The 15080-nt window shown below is 38.1% G+C and overlaps 1 protein-coding gene across 1 annotated transcript in view; it reads right to left on the reverse strand.

Annotated features, from left to right (window-relative positions):
* PPARG (peroxisome proliferator activated receptor gamma) overlaps positions 1–15080 on the reverse strand; it is a 96832-nt gene that overhangs the window by 29412 nt on the left and 52340 nt on the right. Inside the window, exons 2-4 of the mRNA XM_089499021.1 lie at positions 10205–10432; positions 8480–8649; positions 6223–6361 (exon numbers count right to left, since the gene is read on the reverse strand). Of these exons, the coding sequence (XP_089355147.1) occupies positions 6223–6361; positions 8480–8649; positions 10205–10424 (529 nt within the window). The 5' untranslated portion in view covers positions 10425–10432. The remainder of the gene's footprint in view (positions 1–6222; positions 6362–8479; positions 8650–10204; positions 10433–15080) is intronic.

A 15080-nucleotide genomic window follows, 5' to 3' on the forward strand; every position in this document is an offset into this window, starting at 1 on the left:
AGTTGGTGCAGTGGTGTCACTAGGATTGGCATCACCCAGTGTAGTAACTCATGGGGTCATCTCCCCCTTGACCTCCTCCCATACCACATCATACAGAAGCCTTAGTAATGTTTTTTGTATTAATGTTACTCATAAATCACAATTCCTGTATATCACTCAGTGTAATAGCAATAGCTGTGACATAAACAACTAGGATAATCAAAATTATACTTTTAAATTACAATATCACACACACAGCCTAAATGTATTTACATGTGCATAGTTCAATGTGGTTAAAGTGAAAATATGGTAAGATGTGATTTTTAAATTAAATTAAATTAAATTTTTAAAACTTAAAAATTTATTAAAAAAAACAACTGGGAGCTTTCCTCCCAGTGAGACTCACCTCATCTCTTCCACTGAGTTCTAGAATTTTAAAGGACACAGGTGAATGCCATAGTCCATTTCTGCCAAAAGACAGATATTTGGGAAGCAGTGGTGTCACCTCGCCCCTTAGAGTGTGACCTGGTGTGCTCTGCACCTTCCGAGTGATGCCCCTGTGTTTACACTTACATGTGATGACTATTTGAAGGCACATTTGCTGAATGGTTTATATGACTGTTTTGCATCATAGTACCCCCACAGCTCAAGAACTGCACAAGATATTACATCTGGGTGCCAGAACCACAACCAATCTTCTGGGAAATGGGCCATTGGATATGTAAGAATCAAACAAGTCAGGTTTTGGTGATTTTTTCCCCATTAAAAACTGGAGATGTAAAAAACATAGAATGTGCGTTGAGAAAGCCCCCAATATACAATTTCCCTTTTTTTCTTTTTGCATCTATTTGTTGCCCTGCATTCCACGTCTCTGCTAATCTCTGGCACCATTTTCTTCTGTACAAAATAATCCTTTCAGGCAACCTGGAATCATTTAGTCCAGAGATGAGGAAAGTGCAGCTCGGATGTGACATTATCCCCCACCCCAAATAACTCCCTCAACCTCCCAAAATCTTTCTTTCTTTCTTTCTTTCTTTCTTTCTTTCTTTTTTTTGGAAAACTTTTTTTGGGAAAAAGTCAACATGTGTCAAACTCTCTAGTAGGTGCACAGCATACTTTTGCTATGTTTTGCTGCTATCTCCTCAGCTATTTTAAGCCTGAGAGAGGTCTTAAAAAAACAAACAAGCAGAAAGTGAACTGTGATTTTTGTTTGACTTTCTGTTTCTAAAGCATTTCTTTGGCATAGAACAACCCATGGAAGGCCCAAAGGATTGCCAAACTGCCTCCCATGCTCCCTTAGAGGGCACAGGGATGAATTCTGAGTCATTTAAAATAAAGTTTAACAATTTATTTTAAAATCAGAGGTTGGGGCATGGTGAGTGTAGCCCTATAAAGAGTTTGTGCAGTCCTTGAGCCTTGGGTAGTTGATTTCCCTAGATTCAGTCGATGTGTAGTTTTCACGGTGCTATATACTGTATATACTCAACTATATCGACTTCAAGTCGAGGGCAGGTTTTGGGCCAGTTATAGATTTTGATATGACTCGTGAATAAGTCAAGGGTAAAACCTAGGGGCATGTGACAAAGGTTCTATAAGATGAAGTTTTGTGAAATATTCAGAGAGCTCTTCTGCCACAACAAACTACAATTCCAACAATTTCATAGCATTGAGTTTTGCCAGTTAAAGTGGTATCAGACTGGATTATTTCTGCAGTATGGATGTAGCCTCAGTTAAGGAAGCCATGGTCCTGAATTTGCAAGATCTGAGTAGGGATGTCAATAACAAGATGCTCTTGGATGTCTCTCATTCATATGGTTGCCATAAGTCAAAGCTGACTTGATGACAATTACCAACAACTCAAGAAATGGAAAAGTAATGGTGTTCATGTGGAACAAATGCCTTAATAAAAGGATTTTACCTGCTTACAAAAGGGCAAAATTATTACCTACTTTACAGTTCACACTAGACCCCCCTCCAACACTTCTGGTGCTGCTTGTCATAGAACAGTGTAATTCTGGCCAAGAATTTTTCAACATCATAACCCATAATTCTCTTTGGAGAAGTGACATGACAGCAGATGTCACCAGCTAACACAAACCCACCAGATCTTCTGCTTTTCTCCATATAACTTGTCATTACACTTTGGCTTATTTTACCCTCTCTCAGGGACGTAGCCAAGGGGGGAGGGGTCCGTGGGGTCCGGACCCTCCTTCCATTAGATACAATGAATGGTGTGTGCCGCCACGCCCAAGACCCAATATAATGGTGGCACTTAGTCTGGACCTCCCCTTCCCAAAATCCTGGCTATGTCCCTGCCTCCCTGATGGTTTGAGAGTTGAACTGCAACTCTGGAAACAAGGGTTTGGTTCCAGGCTTGGCCATGAAACCCATTGGGAGACCTTAAGCAAGTCACATGTTCTCAGTCGCAGAGAAAGGCTTCTCCATCCCAGATCCACATCTTTTCACTTGCTACCCCTCACTCCTGGAACCTCTTTCCCCCCCACTAGCATGGGTGATCACCTCTTTGACCAGCTTTAAAACTGAGTTAAAGACATTACTGTTCAGGGAAGCATCCCCAGAAATTACATGATTGTTATCCAATGTTTATTTTAATTTGGTGTTTGCTATATTTAATTGTTTGAATGTTAATATGTATTAATATTTAAAATGCAAATGGCACACTCGTGACATCGCAAGCGCAGGGGGGACATGCGGACCCTAAGCATCTGGCAAGTAAAAATGGTGGCGGCCTTGTGTATAGGGCGCCGCCATTTTTACGCCCCCATCATGTGCTAGGGGTGAGGCCGGTATGGATGCTAGGTCCTCGGCCAACCCCTAGCATGTGACGGGGGCGTATTAAAGGCCCGTCTAGAACGGGCCAATTATAATAATAATAATGGCAAAACTCCTCTGAACAAATCTTTCAAAGAAAATTCCATGATACGTTCATGGCCATACGGTTGTCATAATTTGGAAACAATTAGCCACCTTCCCAAGATACTTTTTCATTCCTTGGCATGAGTTTCTCACATTACCAGAAACATTTTTCTTCATTAAAAATTACGTGAGACTAATACAGTATCATAAATTTCCATCCTGTCACCTCAAGTAGAATGGAATATGAAACATTATCTCATAATTTAAAATTACCAGTGTTAGTAGTACTTATGCATGTTCAGCTACAGATTTCCATTTGAGATCCTTTTCACAGGAAGGCTTCCTCAGGCAGATGAAGTAAGGAGTCTGATGTTAGTTTATTAGTCACTCACCACATTTTAAAATATACCTCTTATCATTTGATGCAAAGCAGCAAATGAGTCAGAAACAAAAAAGGGCCACGAGACGGATAACAAGGAAAATGCAGTGATTACACAAGTCTGATTACTAAAATAATATGCAAATAACCAAGCGAGCAAAAGCCAGTGCAGTTTGATGGAAATGTTGCAATGGAAAAGAAGGAAAGGGGATCAGGGAAGTAGAGGAGAACCGTAACCTAGACAACAGAGTAGTTTTCCAAGGCACACATTTATGCAGTGGTTGACCATGAGCCATGTATATGCATGGATATTCTCATGTATAGCCTTTGCTTAGTGTTATAATTTAGGCTTATTTTGTCCATATTTATCCAAAAACTGGAAAAGTAGAAATTACAAGTTCTAATGATTTAGACATGTACAACAAAGTTACTGTGTAATTTATCACCTGTAACTGATGGGAAACATTCAGACAAAATAATCAGAAGGAAAAAAACACCGGAGAGCTTCTGCGTATACAGGTTGAATCTCCCTTATTTGGGATCCTGAAATCCAAAACATTCCAAAATCCAAAATTATCCAGATGAGTGGCTGAGATAGTGATACCTTTACTTTCTAATGGTTCAATCTACTCAAATTTTGTTTCATGCCCCCAAATTATTAAAATATTATGAAATGATCTTCAGTGTATAAGGTGTATACAAAATTAATGAATTTCATGTTTAGACATGGCCCCCATTTCCAAAATATTTTACTATGTACGTGCAAATATTCCAAAATACGAAAAACTCCAAAATCCGAAACACGTCTGGTCCCAAGCATGGATAAAGAAGACTTAACCTGTAGAATAATTTGTACCCAAATTTGTTAGATGCTTAGTTTATATATTTTGGGTAATGCCAAGATGTCATGCATTGAAATACACTGGAAATAAGGATAGAACTTCTTAGATTTGTGCCTAAGACATAGACATATACAGCATGGTAGAACATAGTAAAAGATAACAGGGCAAAGCAAAAGAACAACAGCAGTAGTGATGGGAACATAAAGAATGATAAACATTGCTTGTGTACAACAGACACAGCAAGCAAAATACCATCTAGCATATTGCTGATAACTGTAGATCTCTTCCAGCTGTCTTGCAAAATGATCACACTTCTTTACATTTTTTTAGCTGCACTGTTTTGCAAACTAGCACTCAATCATGTACATACTCTGGCTTCAGTTTTTGTAATTTCAAGGATCCAAATAATGCCACAGTAATCACACTGGGTTCCCTATTTTGAGGAACCTAGGCTCATACAATTTCCTGCTCAGCTGCCTTGCTTGAGAAGACTCTCATCACTCATGTGAACTGGTTTATGGGCCCACATAAGATTTTCAGCTGTGCACCTAAAACGTTTTAGTAATACATCAAACAATGTAAAGTGTGACTGGGATAAAAATGAATAGAGGCATTTAGAAACTGTTTAGGGTGAGGTTCTAATGCTGTGCAGTGCTGTTTCTAAGGTCTGTTTTTAAGGCCCTTTAACAAATTTTAATGTTTTTAACATTTTAACTTTATAAATTGTTTAACTGCTTTTTAAATAACTCTCATAGTTATACTTTCATTAATGACCTTTCATGAGAAGCATGACTTATTAGAAAAGACAGTAAATTGGTAGAAAGAGAGGAAGACTGCATGCCAGATGGCTGGAAACAATCAGGGAGGTCACAGGCTTGAATCTGCCTAAGCAGAGCAGTGGAGGATAGGGAGGCTTGGAGTTGTCTCATCCACAGGGACACCATGAGCTGGGGCTGACTTCAGTGCAGTTAACAACAATAAATAATTATTAATTTGTATTGTTTTTAAATATGTTGTTAAGCTGCTTTGAATCCCACTGAAAATAATAATAATAATAATAATAATAATAATAATAATAATAATAGGTGCATGGGAAAACAGGATCACATAGGTACACTTTTTGTAGTTGTGAGATAGACGAGCCTTCCCTCTTGATAGTCTATTTTACAGCAAAACCAGCTTTGCTCTGTGTAACATGTCTATTAGAATGTAAAGTTTGTGCCTGACTGTAGGGGGCTGGTGTTCAACTCCATTACTAAGCCGAAGAGCCAGCATTGTCAAAGATGACTCCATGGTCATGTGGCCAGCATGTCTGCACAGAACGCTGCTACCTTCCTACCAAAGTAGTACCTATTTATCTATTTGCACTTTTACATGCTTTCAAACTGCTAGGTTGGCAGAAGCTGGGACTAATGATGGGAGCTCACTCTGTCATGCAATGCTTAGGTCTATTACCATGAATATAAAACTGTCCAAAGGCTATACTATTTGTGATGACTATGCATCACCTCCAGAACTACAGGCCATATTATTCTATATATCAGCTGTTGGGGAATAATTCATCAAGGATACTGTTTGTACTTATGTCCTGCTTGTGGATTTCCCAGATGCATCCAGGATTCACTATAAAAACAAAATGGTGGATAACACAGGCCTTTGGTCTCATAAGTTGGGAAGCTGTTGCTTGTTTCTTCAGCTTCAAATTCTGTTCTGAGTCTAATGGACATCTTTGTGACTGTTTCAAATGTGTAGTGCCTGTGTATAATATTTATTAAAATAGGTCTGGATACCAACTGTTTATTGCATGGAATCAGACTACCATGCTGAACTTTTGTTCAAGTAAGCAACTCATACATGGATTCCACAAATTTCAGAAGTGGGCAAGATTGTCCTGCATAGAATGCAATCAGTAAACTAATGGCCAGAGTTAGGAAAATCTTTGGCCATGTTGCCTAGGGGATTCTCGAAATGGTAAACCAGAAAGTAACTTTTTAGGTTCAGGAAATGGCCCAACACTGACTGATCAGTTACACATGCTGAACTTGTTTCTGATCCTTAAATGCTAGATCAAAATGAATATTAATACCTTTCAAGTCACTATGTCTGTACTACACATATGTAAAAAGATAACAGCTATATACTCACCATTGTGTGACATTCCAACTGCCAGACATTTCTGGAATCTGCAGTACTGACATTTATTTCTGCTTTTCTTATGAATGCGACAGTTGAGGTCACACCGATCATAGATTAACTTTAACCGGATTGTTCTACGAAAGAAGCCCTTCAATAGGAATAAAGGGATGGGGGAAAACATTAATCATAATTTTTTCCCCATTTCTGGCCTCATGGAGAGGGCCTCATTTTAAACCAATTATACTTCTTTTAATGTTGTGCTAGAAGATATAAAGAACAATTATTTGAATTTTATAAACTCTGATTGCTCAAAGATTTGTACAGAACAGTTTAGTATTTCATAAGATACGTTTCTGTTTATTTTAAAGTATTTCCTCTTGGTTTCAAGGGAGCTTACTTCCTGATGGATATGTTTATGATTGTAGTTGTGATAACACCACCCCAAGTAACAAAGTTGTCAGATGTAGGATAATAGGGGAAGAAAGAAGGTAGCTATATTTGCTATTGTCTATGCTATTATAACTTTGCTATTGTCTATGCTATTGTCTATGCTATTATAACTTTGCAAGAACAATCTCCCACCTAGTATTTGGAATTTTAAACTGTGTTAAATTATAACGGGTAAGAAAAATGATTTGCTAGACCTTTATAGAAAGAATTTCTGCATTTTAAGTAAAAAACACATACAGAAAAGTGGGTGCCTGAACAGCTTTCAGTGTTTGGTGAGGTACATCCTTTTAGGAACAATTTTTAATTATTTCAGAGGCTCTGAATCACAAGGACTACTGTAATTCCTGCATAATATTTGCTTTTTGAATATTATAATTCCTCTTCCATGCGTCTCTTAGTTTTCTTTTAGAATCAAACAATTTCTTCTTATACTTCTTATAAGGACATTTATGTATTTGGCTGGTTTCTCCAAACCTGACTTCCATCTATCTATCTATCTATCTATCTATCTATCTATCTATCTAATTTATATCTTGCCTTTTCCCCAGTGTGAGACCCAAGGTGGTAAGCAATCCCCCTAAAACACATTTTTTAAAAAAACTCTTAATGCAAAAGTTAAAATTAAACTACCTTTGATTTAAAACATAAATTAAAAAGCATTTAAATACATTTAAAACATAATAAAATAAAAATGCACTGCATTTATTTGCCATCGCCAAATGCCTCTTCAGTAAAAAAAGCAAACCATCACCTGCTGTCAGAAAGAGAGCAGGGAGGGGGCCAACCGGACCTCCCATGGAAGGGAGTTCCAGAGCCTGGGAGAAGCCAAAGAGAAAGCTCTCTTTTTGTCCTCACCAACAGCACCTGCGAAGGTAGTGGGACTGAGGGAAAGTCCTCCCCTGCAGATCTTGAGGCACATGCTTTTCCTAAAACCTTTACACACACATACACACAGACACACACTTTAATTAATGCTGCTTTCAGAACTGCAGAGTCCAAACTGGGATCTGCTTGTTAGCTAAAAGGAAATGAGTACATTGTTTGTTAAAACAAGATTAGCACAGATGAAATATAGCTTCATCAGTATTGCAGTTACGTAATTTTAAACCACAGGCTTAAAGGTTTTATGTGCTCCCCATCCTTAGAGGCCATGTGTTGCTTGTGGCACTTCTCTGTCCTCACGCACCATTCTGTGTATCAGAATTACATCTACACTTCTGGTATGGTTAGGCAAGCAAGCAAACAAACTTTACACCAAATCTGATTTTAAAAATATATGATATCAACATGTGTAGTTTTGCATTTTAAAGTAATTTAAATCATAGCACCAAAATGACTACAAAAATAAAACTGAATTTGCTTCTACTGCTCTGATGCAAACATGATGACTCGGAGCCATCAACAAAGCATCATTTTGTTGTAATATATTTGTAAAGAAAAATTAATAATGCTATGAGCATCTGTAACCATGCACAATGAAATCTATAATCCTCTGATTATAAATTGTTTTGAAAAAGAAGATGATGAAAGGATGGTGTGGGGATCTAGCATGTCCATGTTGCTGGCATGCCCATGGTGGCCTAGATTGGATGTGGGCCTGTTTGCTGCACGCAACACTTGCTGCTCTCTGCATAGATATTTCAAGGTCCTTTGAGTGCCACCCAATGTCCAGCCCTACCTGTATCACTAAGTTACAAGTTAAATTAAAAAATAAATCATCACATGCAAGGTGTTCTAACATATCTGATAATGATGAAGAAAGAATCATGAATAAGTGGTTTTCCAGTAACTTTCTAAATTGTTTAAGTCTACCTACCTTGCAGCCTTCACATGCGTGCACTCCATAATGAAACCCAGAAGCTTTGTCTCCACACACCCTGCATTCAATGGCCATGAGAGAACTGGAGGTGTCTTCATGAGGTTTATTATACATTTGAACTTTTTCTGAGAAGTATGGTGGAGATGGAGGCTCCATCTTGATTGCATCTGTACAAAAGGAAGGTTGTAAAAGAGGAAATAACTATAACCTTGAAATGTATGTTATCTCTAACCATATTTGCCAATTCTGAATGCATTCTTTTTTTCCCCCTATCATCTTCTAATTTCCATCACTTAATTACATATTTCTCATATCTGGTGTACATGTGTAAAGAAAAGAAAAGGCGTGGAAAAACCAAACTGATCAAATTGGGGCTTCCTATATTAGTAAAAAAAAAATGAGTAAAAGGAGAGACGATACATGTCTTAATACTAGCTGCGGGAGAACATAAGCAGAAGGGTGCTTTTGCATCCATGTTTTGCTTGTCAGCTTCTCACAGAAATCTGATAGGCTACTGTGAGAAACAAATGCTGGATTCGTGTTTAAACCACTATTCTTCCAGCTAATCCCCAGCAGAATGATACTGGCACAATATATTTCAAGTTTGCTGTAGGGAATTCAGATTATGCATGTACATCACTTTTGAGAATCAGAAAGAGATTGTTGTGGAAAGTGCTGGATTGTAATGGCAAATGGATATATTTCATGTTATTACCATATAATAGGCCACACCTGGAGGCTTCCATATCAGTTGGGTGGTGAATCTGCATTGGGTTAAAGGAGTATCCAAGGTACTGAACTCTTTCCCCAAAGCAAGTTCAGATCTTAGACCGCTCCTTTAAACTTCAAACTAAAGACAGAGTGGATTCAGTGGCCCATTTACATGGGACCCGCCAGCTGCCAACTGTTCAGAAATCAGTTTTCATTTACTCATATTGTTGTTGTTGTTGCTGTGGGCTTCCAAGTCATTTCTGAACTAAGGTGAACTTATTGCAGGATTTTCTTGGCAAGATATATTCAGAAGGGGGTTGCCATTGCCTTACTCATATTGCTGATAACATATTTTTAACAACAAACTAAACTGAAATTAATTCACTCAGTGGTAGCTGTACCCTTTGTTAATTATTGCCATTGGAGAACCAGAGGATTATTTTTAATCCACTAATGAGCAAGTGTAATTTTTTTTTATATCTCCATGTAATACTCTTTGTCAACAGTACTAAAATGCCTTGTGAATCAAAGAGCTGCTTAGTAAAATGGCTGAGCTGCTGATAAATATATGATCAATCAACTGTTGTAGCAAAAAGACAAATTTCCTGCCATTTAGGAAAGAGTATGAAGACAAGCTATTCTTCAGGAATGGCCCCTACAGATGTTATTGGATTCAACATGGGTGTTGGTAAGGGATGCTGTATGGTACAGTCCAGAAATGTCTTTAGTGTCACTAGTTCCTCAGTCATGCCTTATGAACACATTACCATTACCCAGATGAAGAGTAGAAGTATTAAAACTAATGACTGATTCAAAGTAAGCCCTCTTCCCTCATATAATCACATTATTCTATTCCCTGAAAAATAAAACATATTTTGCATACTTTATTTATACTATATCTTGTTTAAACTAAAGCTGAAACTATTTTGTTTTCCATATGTATCTGAAAGTGAAAGAGCTACAAACATTCCCCAAAAGTTAAACCATCCAAGCCATAAAAATCCAACCTACTTTGGCACTCTTGAAACTTCACATCATATTTGTAGTCAATGGCCATCTGGTCGGTTCTTGCCAGAGGAAGGTCCTCATAATGTGGTGAAGAAAGGCTGGAAAAATCAACAGTAGTATAGGGCTTTATGTCGAAGGAATGGGAATGTTCATCCATTGCTGAAAGGTCTACAGGGCTAATTCCAAAGTTCATGGGCCAAAACGGCATTTCTGTATCAACCATTGTAAACCCTGCAAGAAAAAGAAAAATAAGGATGAGACTCAAGAGTTTAGGGAGAAAAATGTTAATACCGGTGGCTAAAATAAACTTATGTACTGGCAAAGGAATAGTGGGAAAGACCAAAGGTCAAATGAACAGTGAGGAAAATACAGATATGGAAAGGAAATGAAACCAATCCAGAAAGGACTGGATTGAAAAACACCCAGTGGGATTTCTTTTTCTTTTTAAATGGCAGATTCATATAATTTTAATTGGCTATGGTTTTTACGTTGACTAGTGATTTTCATTTATCTACAGTAGAATCTTTTTCTTATTTGAAACTGTTCCTGTTCTTTATATTGTTTATGACTGTTTTAGTTATACTGCAAAACAACCCTGTTAGCTGTCTCAAGTGCAGTGTTGTTATGGAAAAACAAGACATTATATACCCATTCACACACACTATATACATATATATGATTTCAATTACTCAAAAACACAAAATAGAAAAAAAAATAAAGAACCATCTCACTCTGGTCTTACACTGCAGTACCATCTCTTCAATACAATTTGCATAGGATACGATGTAGTTATTGTTATTTGTCCCCCCCCCCCCCATGCATCTATATAAATTCAAATGTGGCAAAAGTTGTGGATGCTGATATTTTGTTGCATTATCTTTAGTTGCTGTTATCATCTTGCCAGAAGTGCTCCAAATGTATATATTACTGGCCCATTTCAGAACACTTTTCAGAAGATGAGGCACAACTAATGTCACATAGTGAAACTCCACTAATGAACTTTACTGTACATAAGCACCCTTAATGAAAAATTTCCATCACATATGTCCTATGATGAACAAAACTACTAGCAGATTTTCCCTTCCATTATTTGCTGCATGAATGCAATATGCAAATATACATATTAAGGGTACTTATTTTTGTGCATTTAGTGTACTTTTTTTTTTAATGAACCAAGTATGTTAGGCATTTCTTCATCATGTACAGGAGAGGAAAAATGTATTTAAGTTGTTGCTGGATAACCTAGAAAGCAACAGGCATAAAGTAGTTCACCACTGTCATTTCATATAACTCCCATTTACTGAGATGAGTATTGTGTGGGAGGTCTACCATATAGATTGTGTTCAATATAAACAAACAAACAAACAAGCTTCATTTGTATACCGCTTCATACCGCCTAAGCAGTGTCTAAGTGGTTTACAACTGTAAGCTAATTTGCCCCCAACAATCTGGGTACTCATTTTAGCGACCTCAGAAGGATGCAAGCCTGAGTCAAGCTTGAGCCCTTTTGCTGGTCATGAACTCACAACCTTGTGGTTTTGAGTGAGTGGCTGCAGTACAGGCATTTAACCACTGCACCACTAGGGCTCCTATAGTTATTACGTCATTGTTTACTTGGAATCCATACTCACTGGATGGGAAACCAGCTCCTAAATACAGGTGTTGGCAGATGGATGATGATACACCTTACATGTATTCACAATCCCTTGTCATTATAACTGAAATGGATTCTTACATAATCAGCATCCTCTAGTCTAACCTTCCAAAACTCAAAGTCCTCCAGATACATGGGACTATGACTCCCATCACTTCATTGAGGGCAGGCTAGGCAAAGTTGTAGCTGTGGTTAAACATGTCTGTAAAATTCCAGGTTGAGGAAAGATGTTCTCTGTTATCATGGGATTTTGTTCCCACTGCCCTGATGAAGTGTGGAGAGTGTTTGGTTCAGTAGGAATGCACATGCTATTCTTACCAGAGAAAAGGTCCCACAGACAGTTGTCAGCATCCCCAGTTTAAAAAGTGAAAAGTATCTCTAGTGGAAGAGCTTCTTAGAAGTGACTCCTCCCTAAACCTGTGAGGATGCATGTCAGTCTGAAAAAATACTGCTGGGTTATATGTTTCATCCATTTCGCTGTCGGCATGAAAAAGAACTCTGTTGTTTTCCCCCAATGTCCATCTAGCCTAGGAATCTCTAGTCTTGAAGTCTGAAACTGTAAAACTATTCCAGGTCATGGTAAAGCAGAGATGGAGCAAGCTTGTTTTCTGCTGCTCCAGAGGCTAGGACATGAAGCAATGGGTTCAAACTAAATGAAAAGAGATTCCATCAAAACATTAGGAAGAACATCCTGAGTTGAAAACACTCTCCTTTTTAGGAGGTTTTTAAACAGAGGCTGGAGGGCCGTCTGTCAGGAGTGCTTTGATTATGTATTCCTGTATGGCAGGGAGTCAGGCTAGATGGCCCTTGTGGTCTCTTCCAACTCTATAATTATATGATACTATGATTCAATAACCAGGATAGAAAAGTCAGAAAAGATTCTAATAACATTTTTCTAAAACCCAACGATTCATACAGTGTACTTCATGCCCATCAAACATTTATCTCAGCAACCTTTACGACAAATTTTCAAGGCAACCCAGCAATGATACAACCTACTGAAAAATTTGTGGCAGAGGCAAGCTGGTTTACCTAAGGCTAACTATGCAAACTATGTCTACAAAACCTTATGCCACCAATTTAGGGTCAAAGCAAACAATGCAAAAGGTCTGTCCTGGGACTGTGCCACTGCTGTTTGCCTCAGGACCATGGCAGTTGCATGTGCCTGGTCCCAATCTGGGCCACGGCAGCAGTCTCGAACCAAGTCTGAACTGGGCTGGTTCTTCCCAGATGATATGCGCCTGGGACGGCTTCCGGCCACCTTTGGAGCGTGCATAATCTGAACACCACACCTCGAACGCGGCCCGACAGTAGCCTTTTGGGCTGTCTGTTTGAGGCCTTGTTTCTTTCTCCCAGTTAGTCTCAAAGGAACTACAAAATCACTTTGCATACTGATATTCGAGATTAACACAACTATGTCTCTGAATTCTAATGGTAACTGGTGAGATTTAAAGAAGGAACCTTTGCACATACACTCTCCACCATTCTTCCAAACCAGTTTTTCAGGTAACTGCTCTGCCCTCCCCAAAAGACTACTGTTCAATTAGAGGACCTAACTCTGTGTGTGTGTGTGTGTGTATTTAAAATTAATAAATTGAAGATTCGATTAAAAATAATCTGTTTTAAAATTTTACTTTGCTTGGTTATTTCTTTTGAACTTGGAACCTATCAGCATGAGTGGACTTTGTACCTTTACATAATAAAAACTGGATTGGTTCTATTTACTTTGAACCAGGTAACACTTCTCTGTCCTTCTGCCCAAAAATTGTTTTTTTTTAAATCAGCAATGTTTTATCAACTATAACTGTAGGAATATGGAGGAGAGGCTTATGTCAACTTTTAACTTCCTCTGTGACATATGCAAACACTTCACAGTAGCTAGTGCCACTGCTGAGGCAGCTGATGAACTTTGTGGCCTGGGTGAGTCTGGGTATGCCTTAAAGTTTAAAATCCTAATGTATTTATGGGGGAGGGGGAGGCATTGAAATTAGTGAATTTTCTCATGAGTAAACATATCTGGGGAGCAGGTTAGAAGAATCTGATCCGATTAAGACACTTGAGTAAAGTACTAAGCAGACACATGAGACATACATCATACAATACTTTCTTTCAGCAGTTTGTTCAGTTTTGCTCTAGAAATTTCTAAAGCAAATTTGGAATAACAGCTCAAAGAGACAAAAGGGAGGACATTTCTCATTCTCCTGGGAATCCTGGAAATTTGGATGCTTACTGAAGGGGTCTTTAGGGACTTTCTTAGCAACTTCACCAAACTCTAAGGTTTCATTGGGATACTGCTGTGGTACAAGTCAGTTCAGCTTTGTGAGGAGGAGGAAAAATTGGGGATAGAGGATACTAGATGCTATGTTCACATATATTGCATCTGGGAAGTCATCTATGTGGAATCCATCATCTTTTAAATAAATTATTTTTATTAAAGCACTTCTGTCCCACCTTTTATCACAGGGCTGCGTATAATTTAAACATCTTAAAACATATTGAGAATAAAAGCACAAATAATTCAAATAATATAAAACTATATTAAACAGAGTAACAATTAATACTTTAAAAACTATAAAATTTTGAACCATGTATATATATGCTGGGAATGATTTAGTTTCTCAAAGCTTTAATAAAAAGCCATGTTTTGGCTTGCCATCCGAAAGAAATCTTTACTTTTAAGGGTGACTTTGAGATGGCCATGGAGGCAGGCAATGTGGTGTTATCGTCATCAGACATTACCAATGCCTGACTTCACATTGTGATGCAGCCATCCTGGTACTGAAATTATATGAATAGCTACTATGATAGTAAAGCTATGAAAAGCATTACAGAGATTTGCCATTGTGACCAGGCCTTTCAATATATAGGGCACTGAAGGAGACTTTCCTATTCGTTTAATCTCGAGATGTCATCAGCCAATATTATAGGATGTGTATGCTTATTTTACATTTGAATCCCATTCAACTGGGGGGGAGGGGTTGGGGAGAGAAGATGGGGTAGAATTTTGTTCTTGCCCATAGGCTCAGACAAACACAAACCGCTGCATCCTCTCCTAGCTTGTCTTTTCTTCTTCATTAATAATTTTTTGCCAACTTGCTTGGCCACAAGTGTCCCAGGTTTCATCTGTGAGATGCTGTAATCCTTAATATGTTCACAATACAGCCATTCTTTGAGACAAACTGATGGCCAGGACTTTAGTTTTAATCTTCTCTGCCCACAGTGTCA

This window comes from Sceloporus occidentalis, unplaced genomic scaffold, assembly GCF_023333645.1.
Source record: "Sceloporus occidentalis isolate IW3139 unplaced genomic scaffold, rSceOcc1.0.p SCAF_1, whole genome shotgun sequence".
NCBI lineage: Eukaryota > Metazoa > Chordata > Lepidosauria > Squamata > Phrynosomatidae > Sceloporus > Sceloporus occidentalis.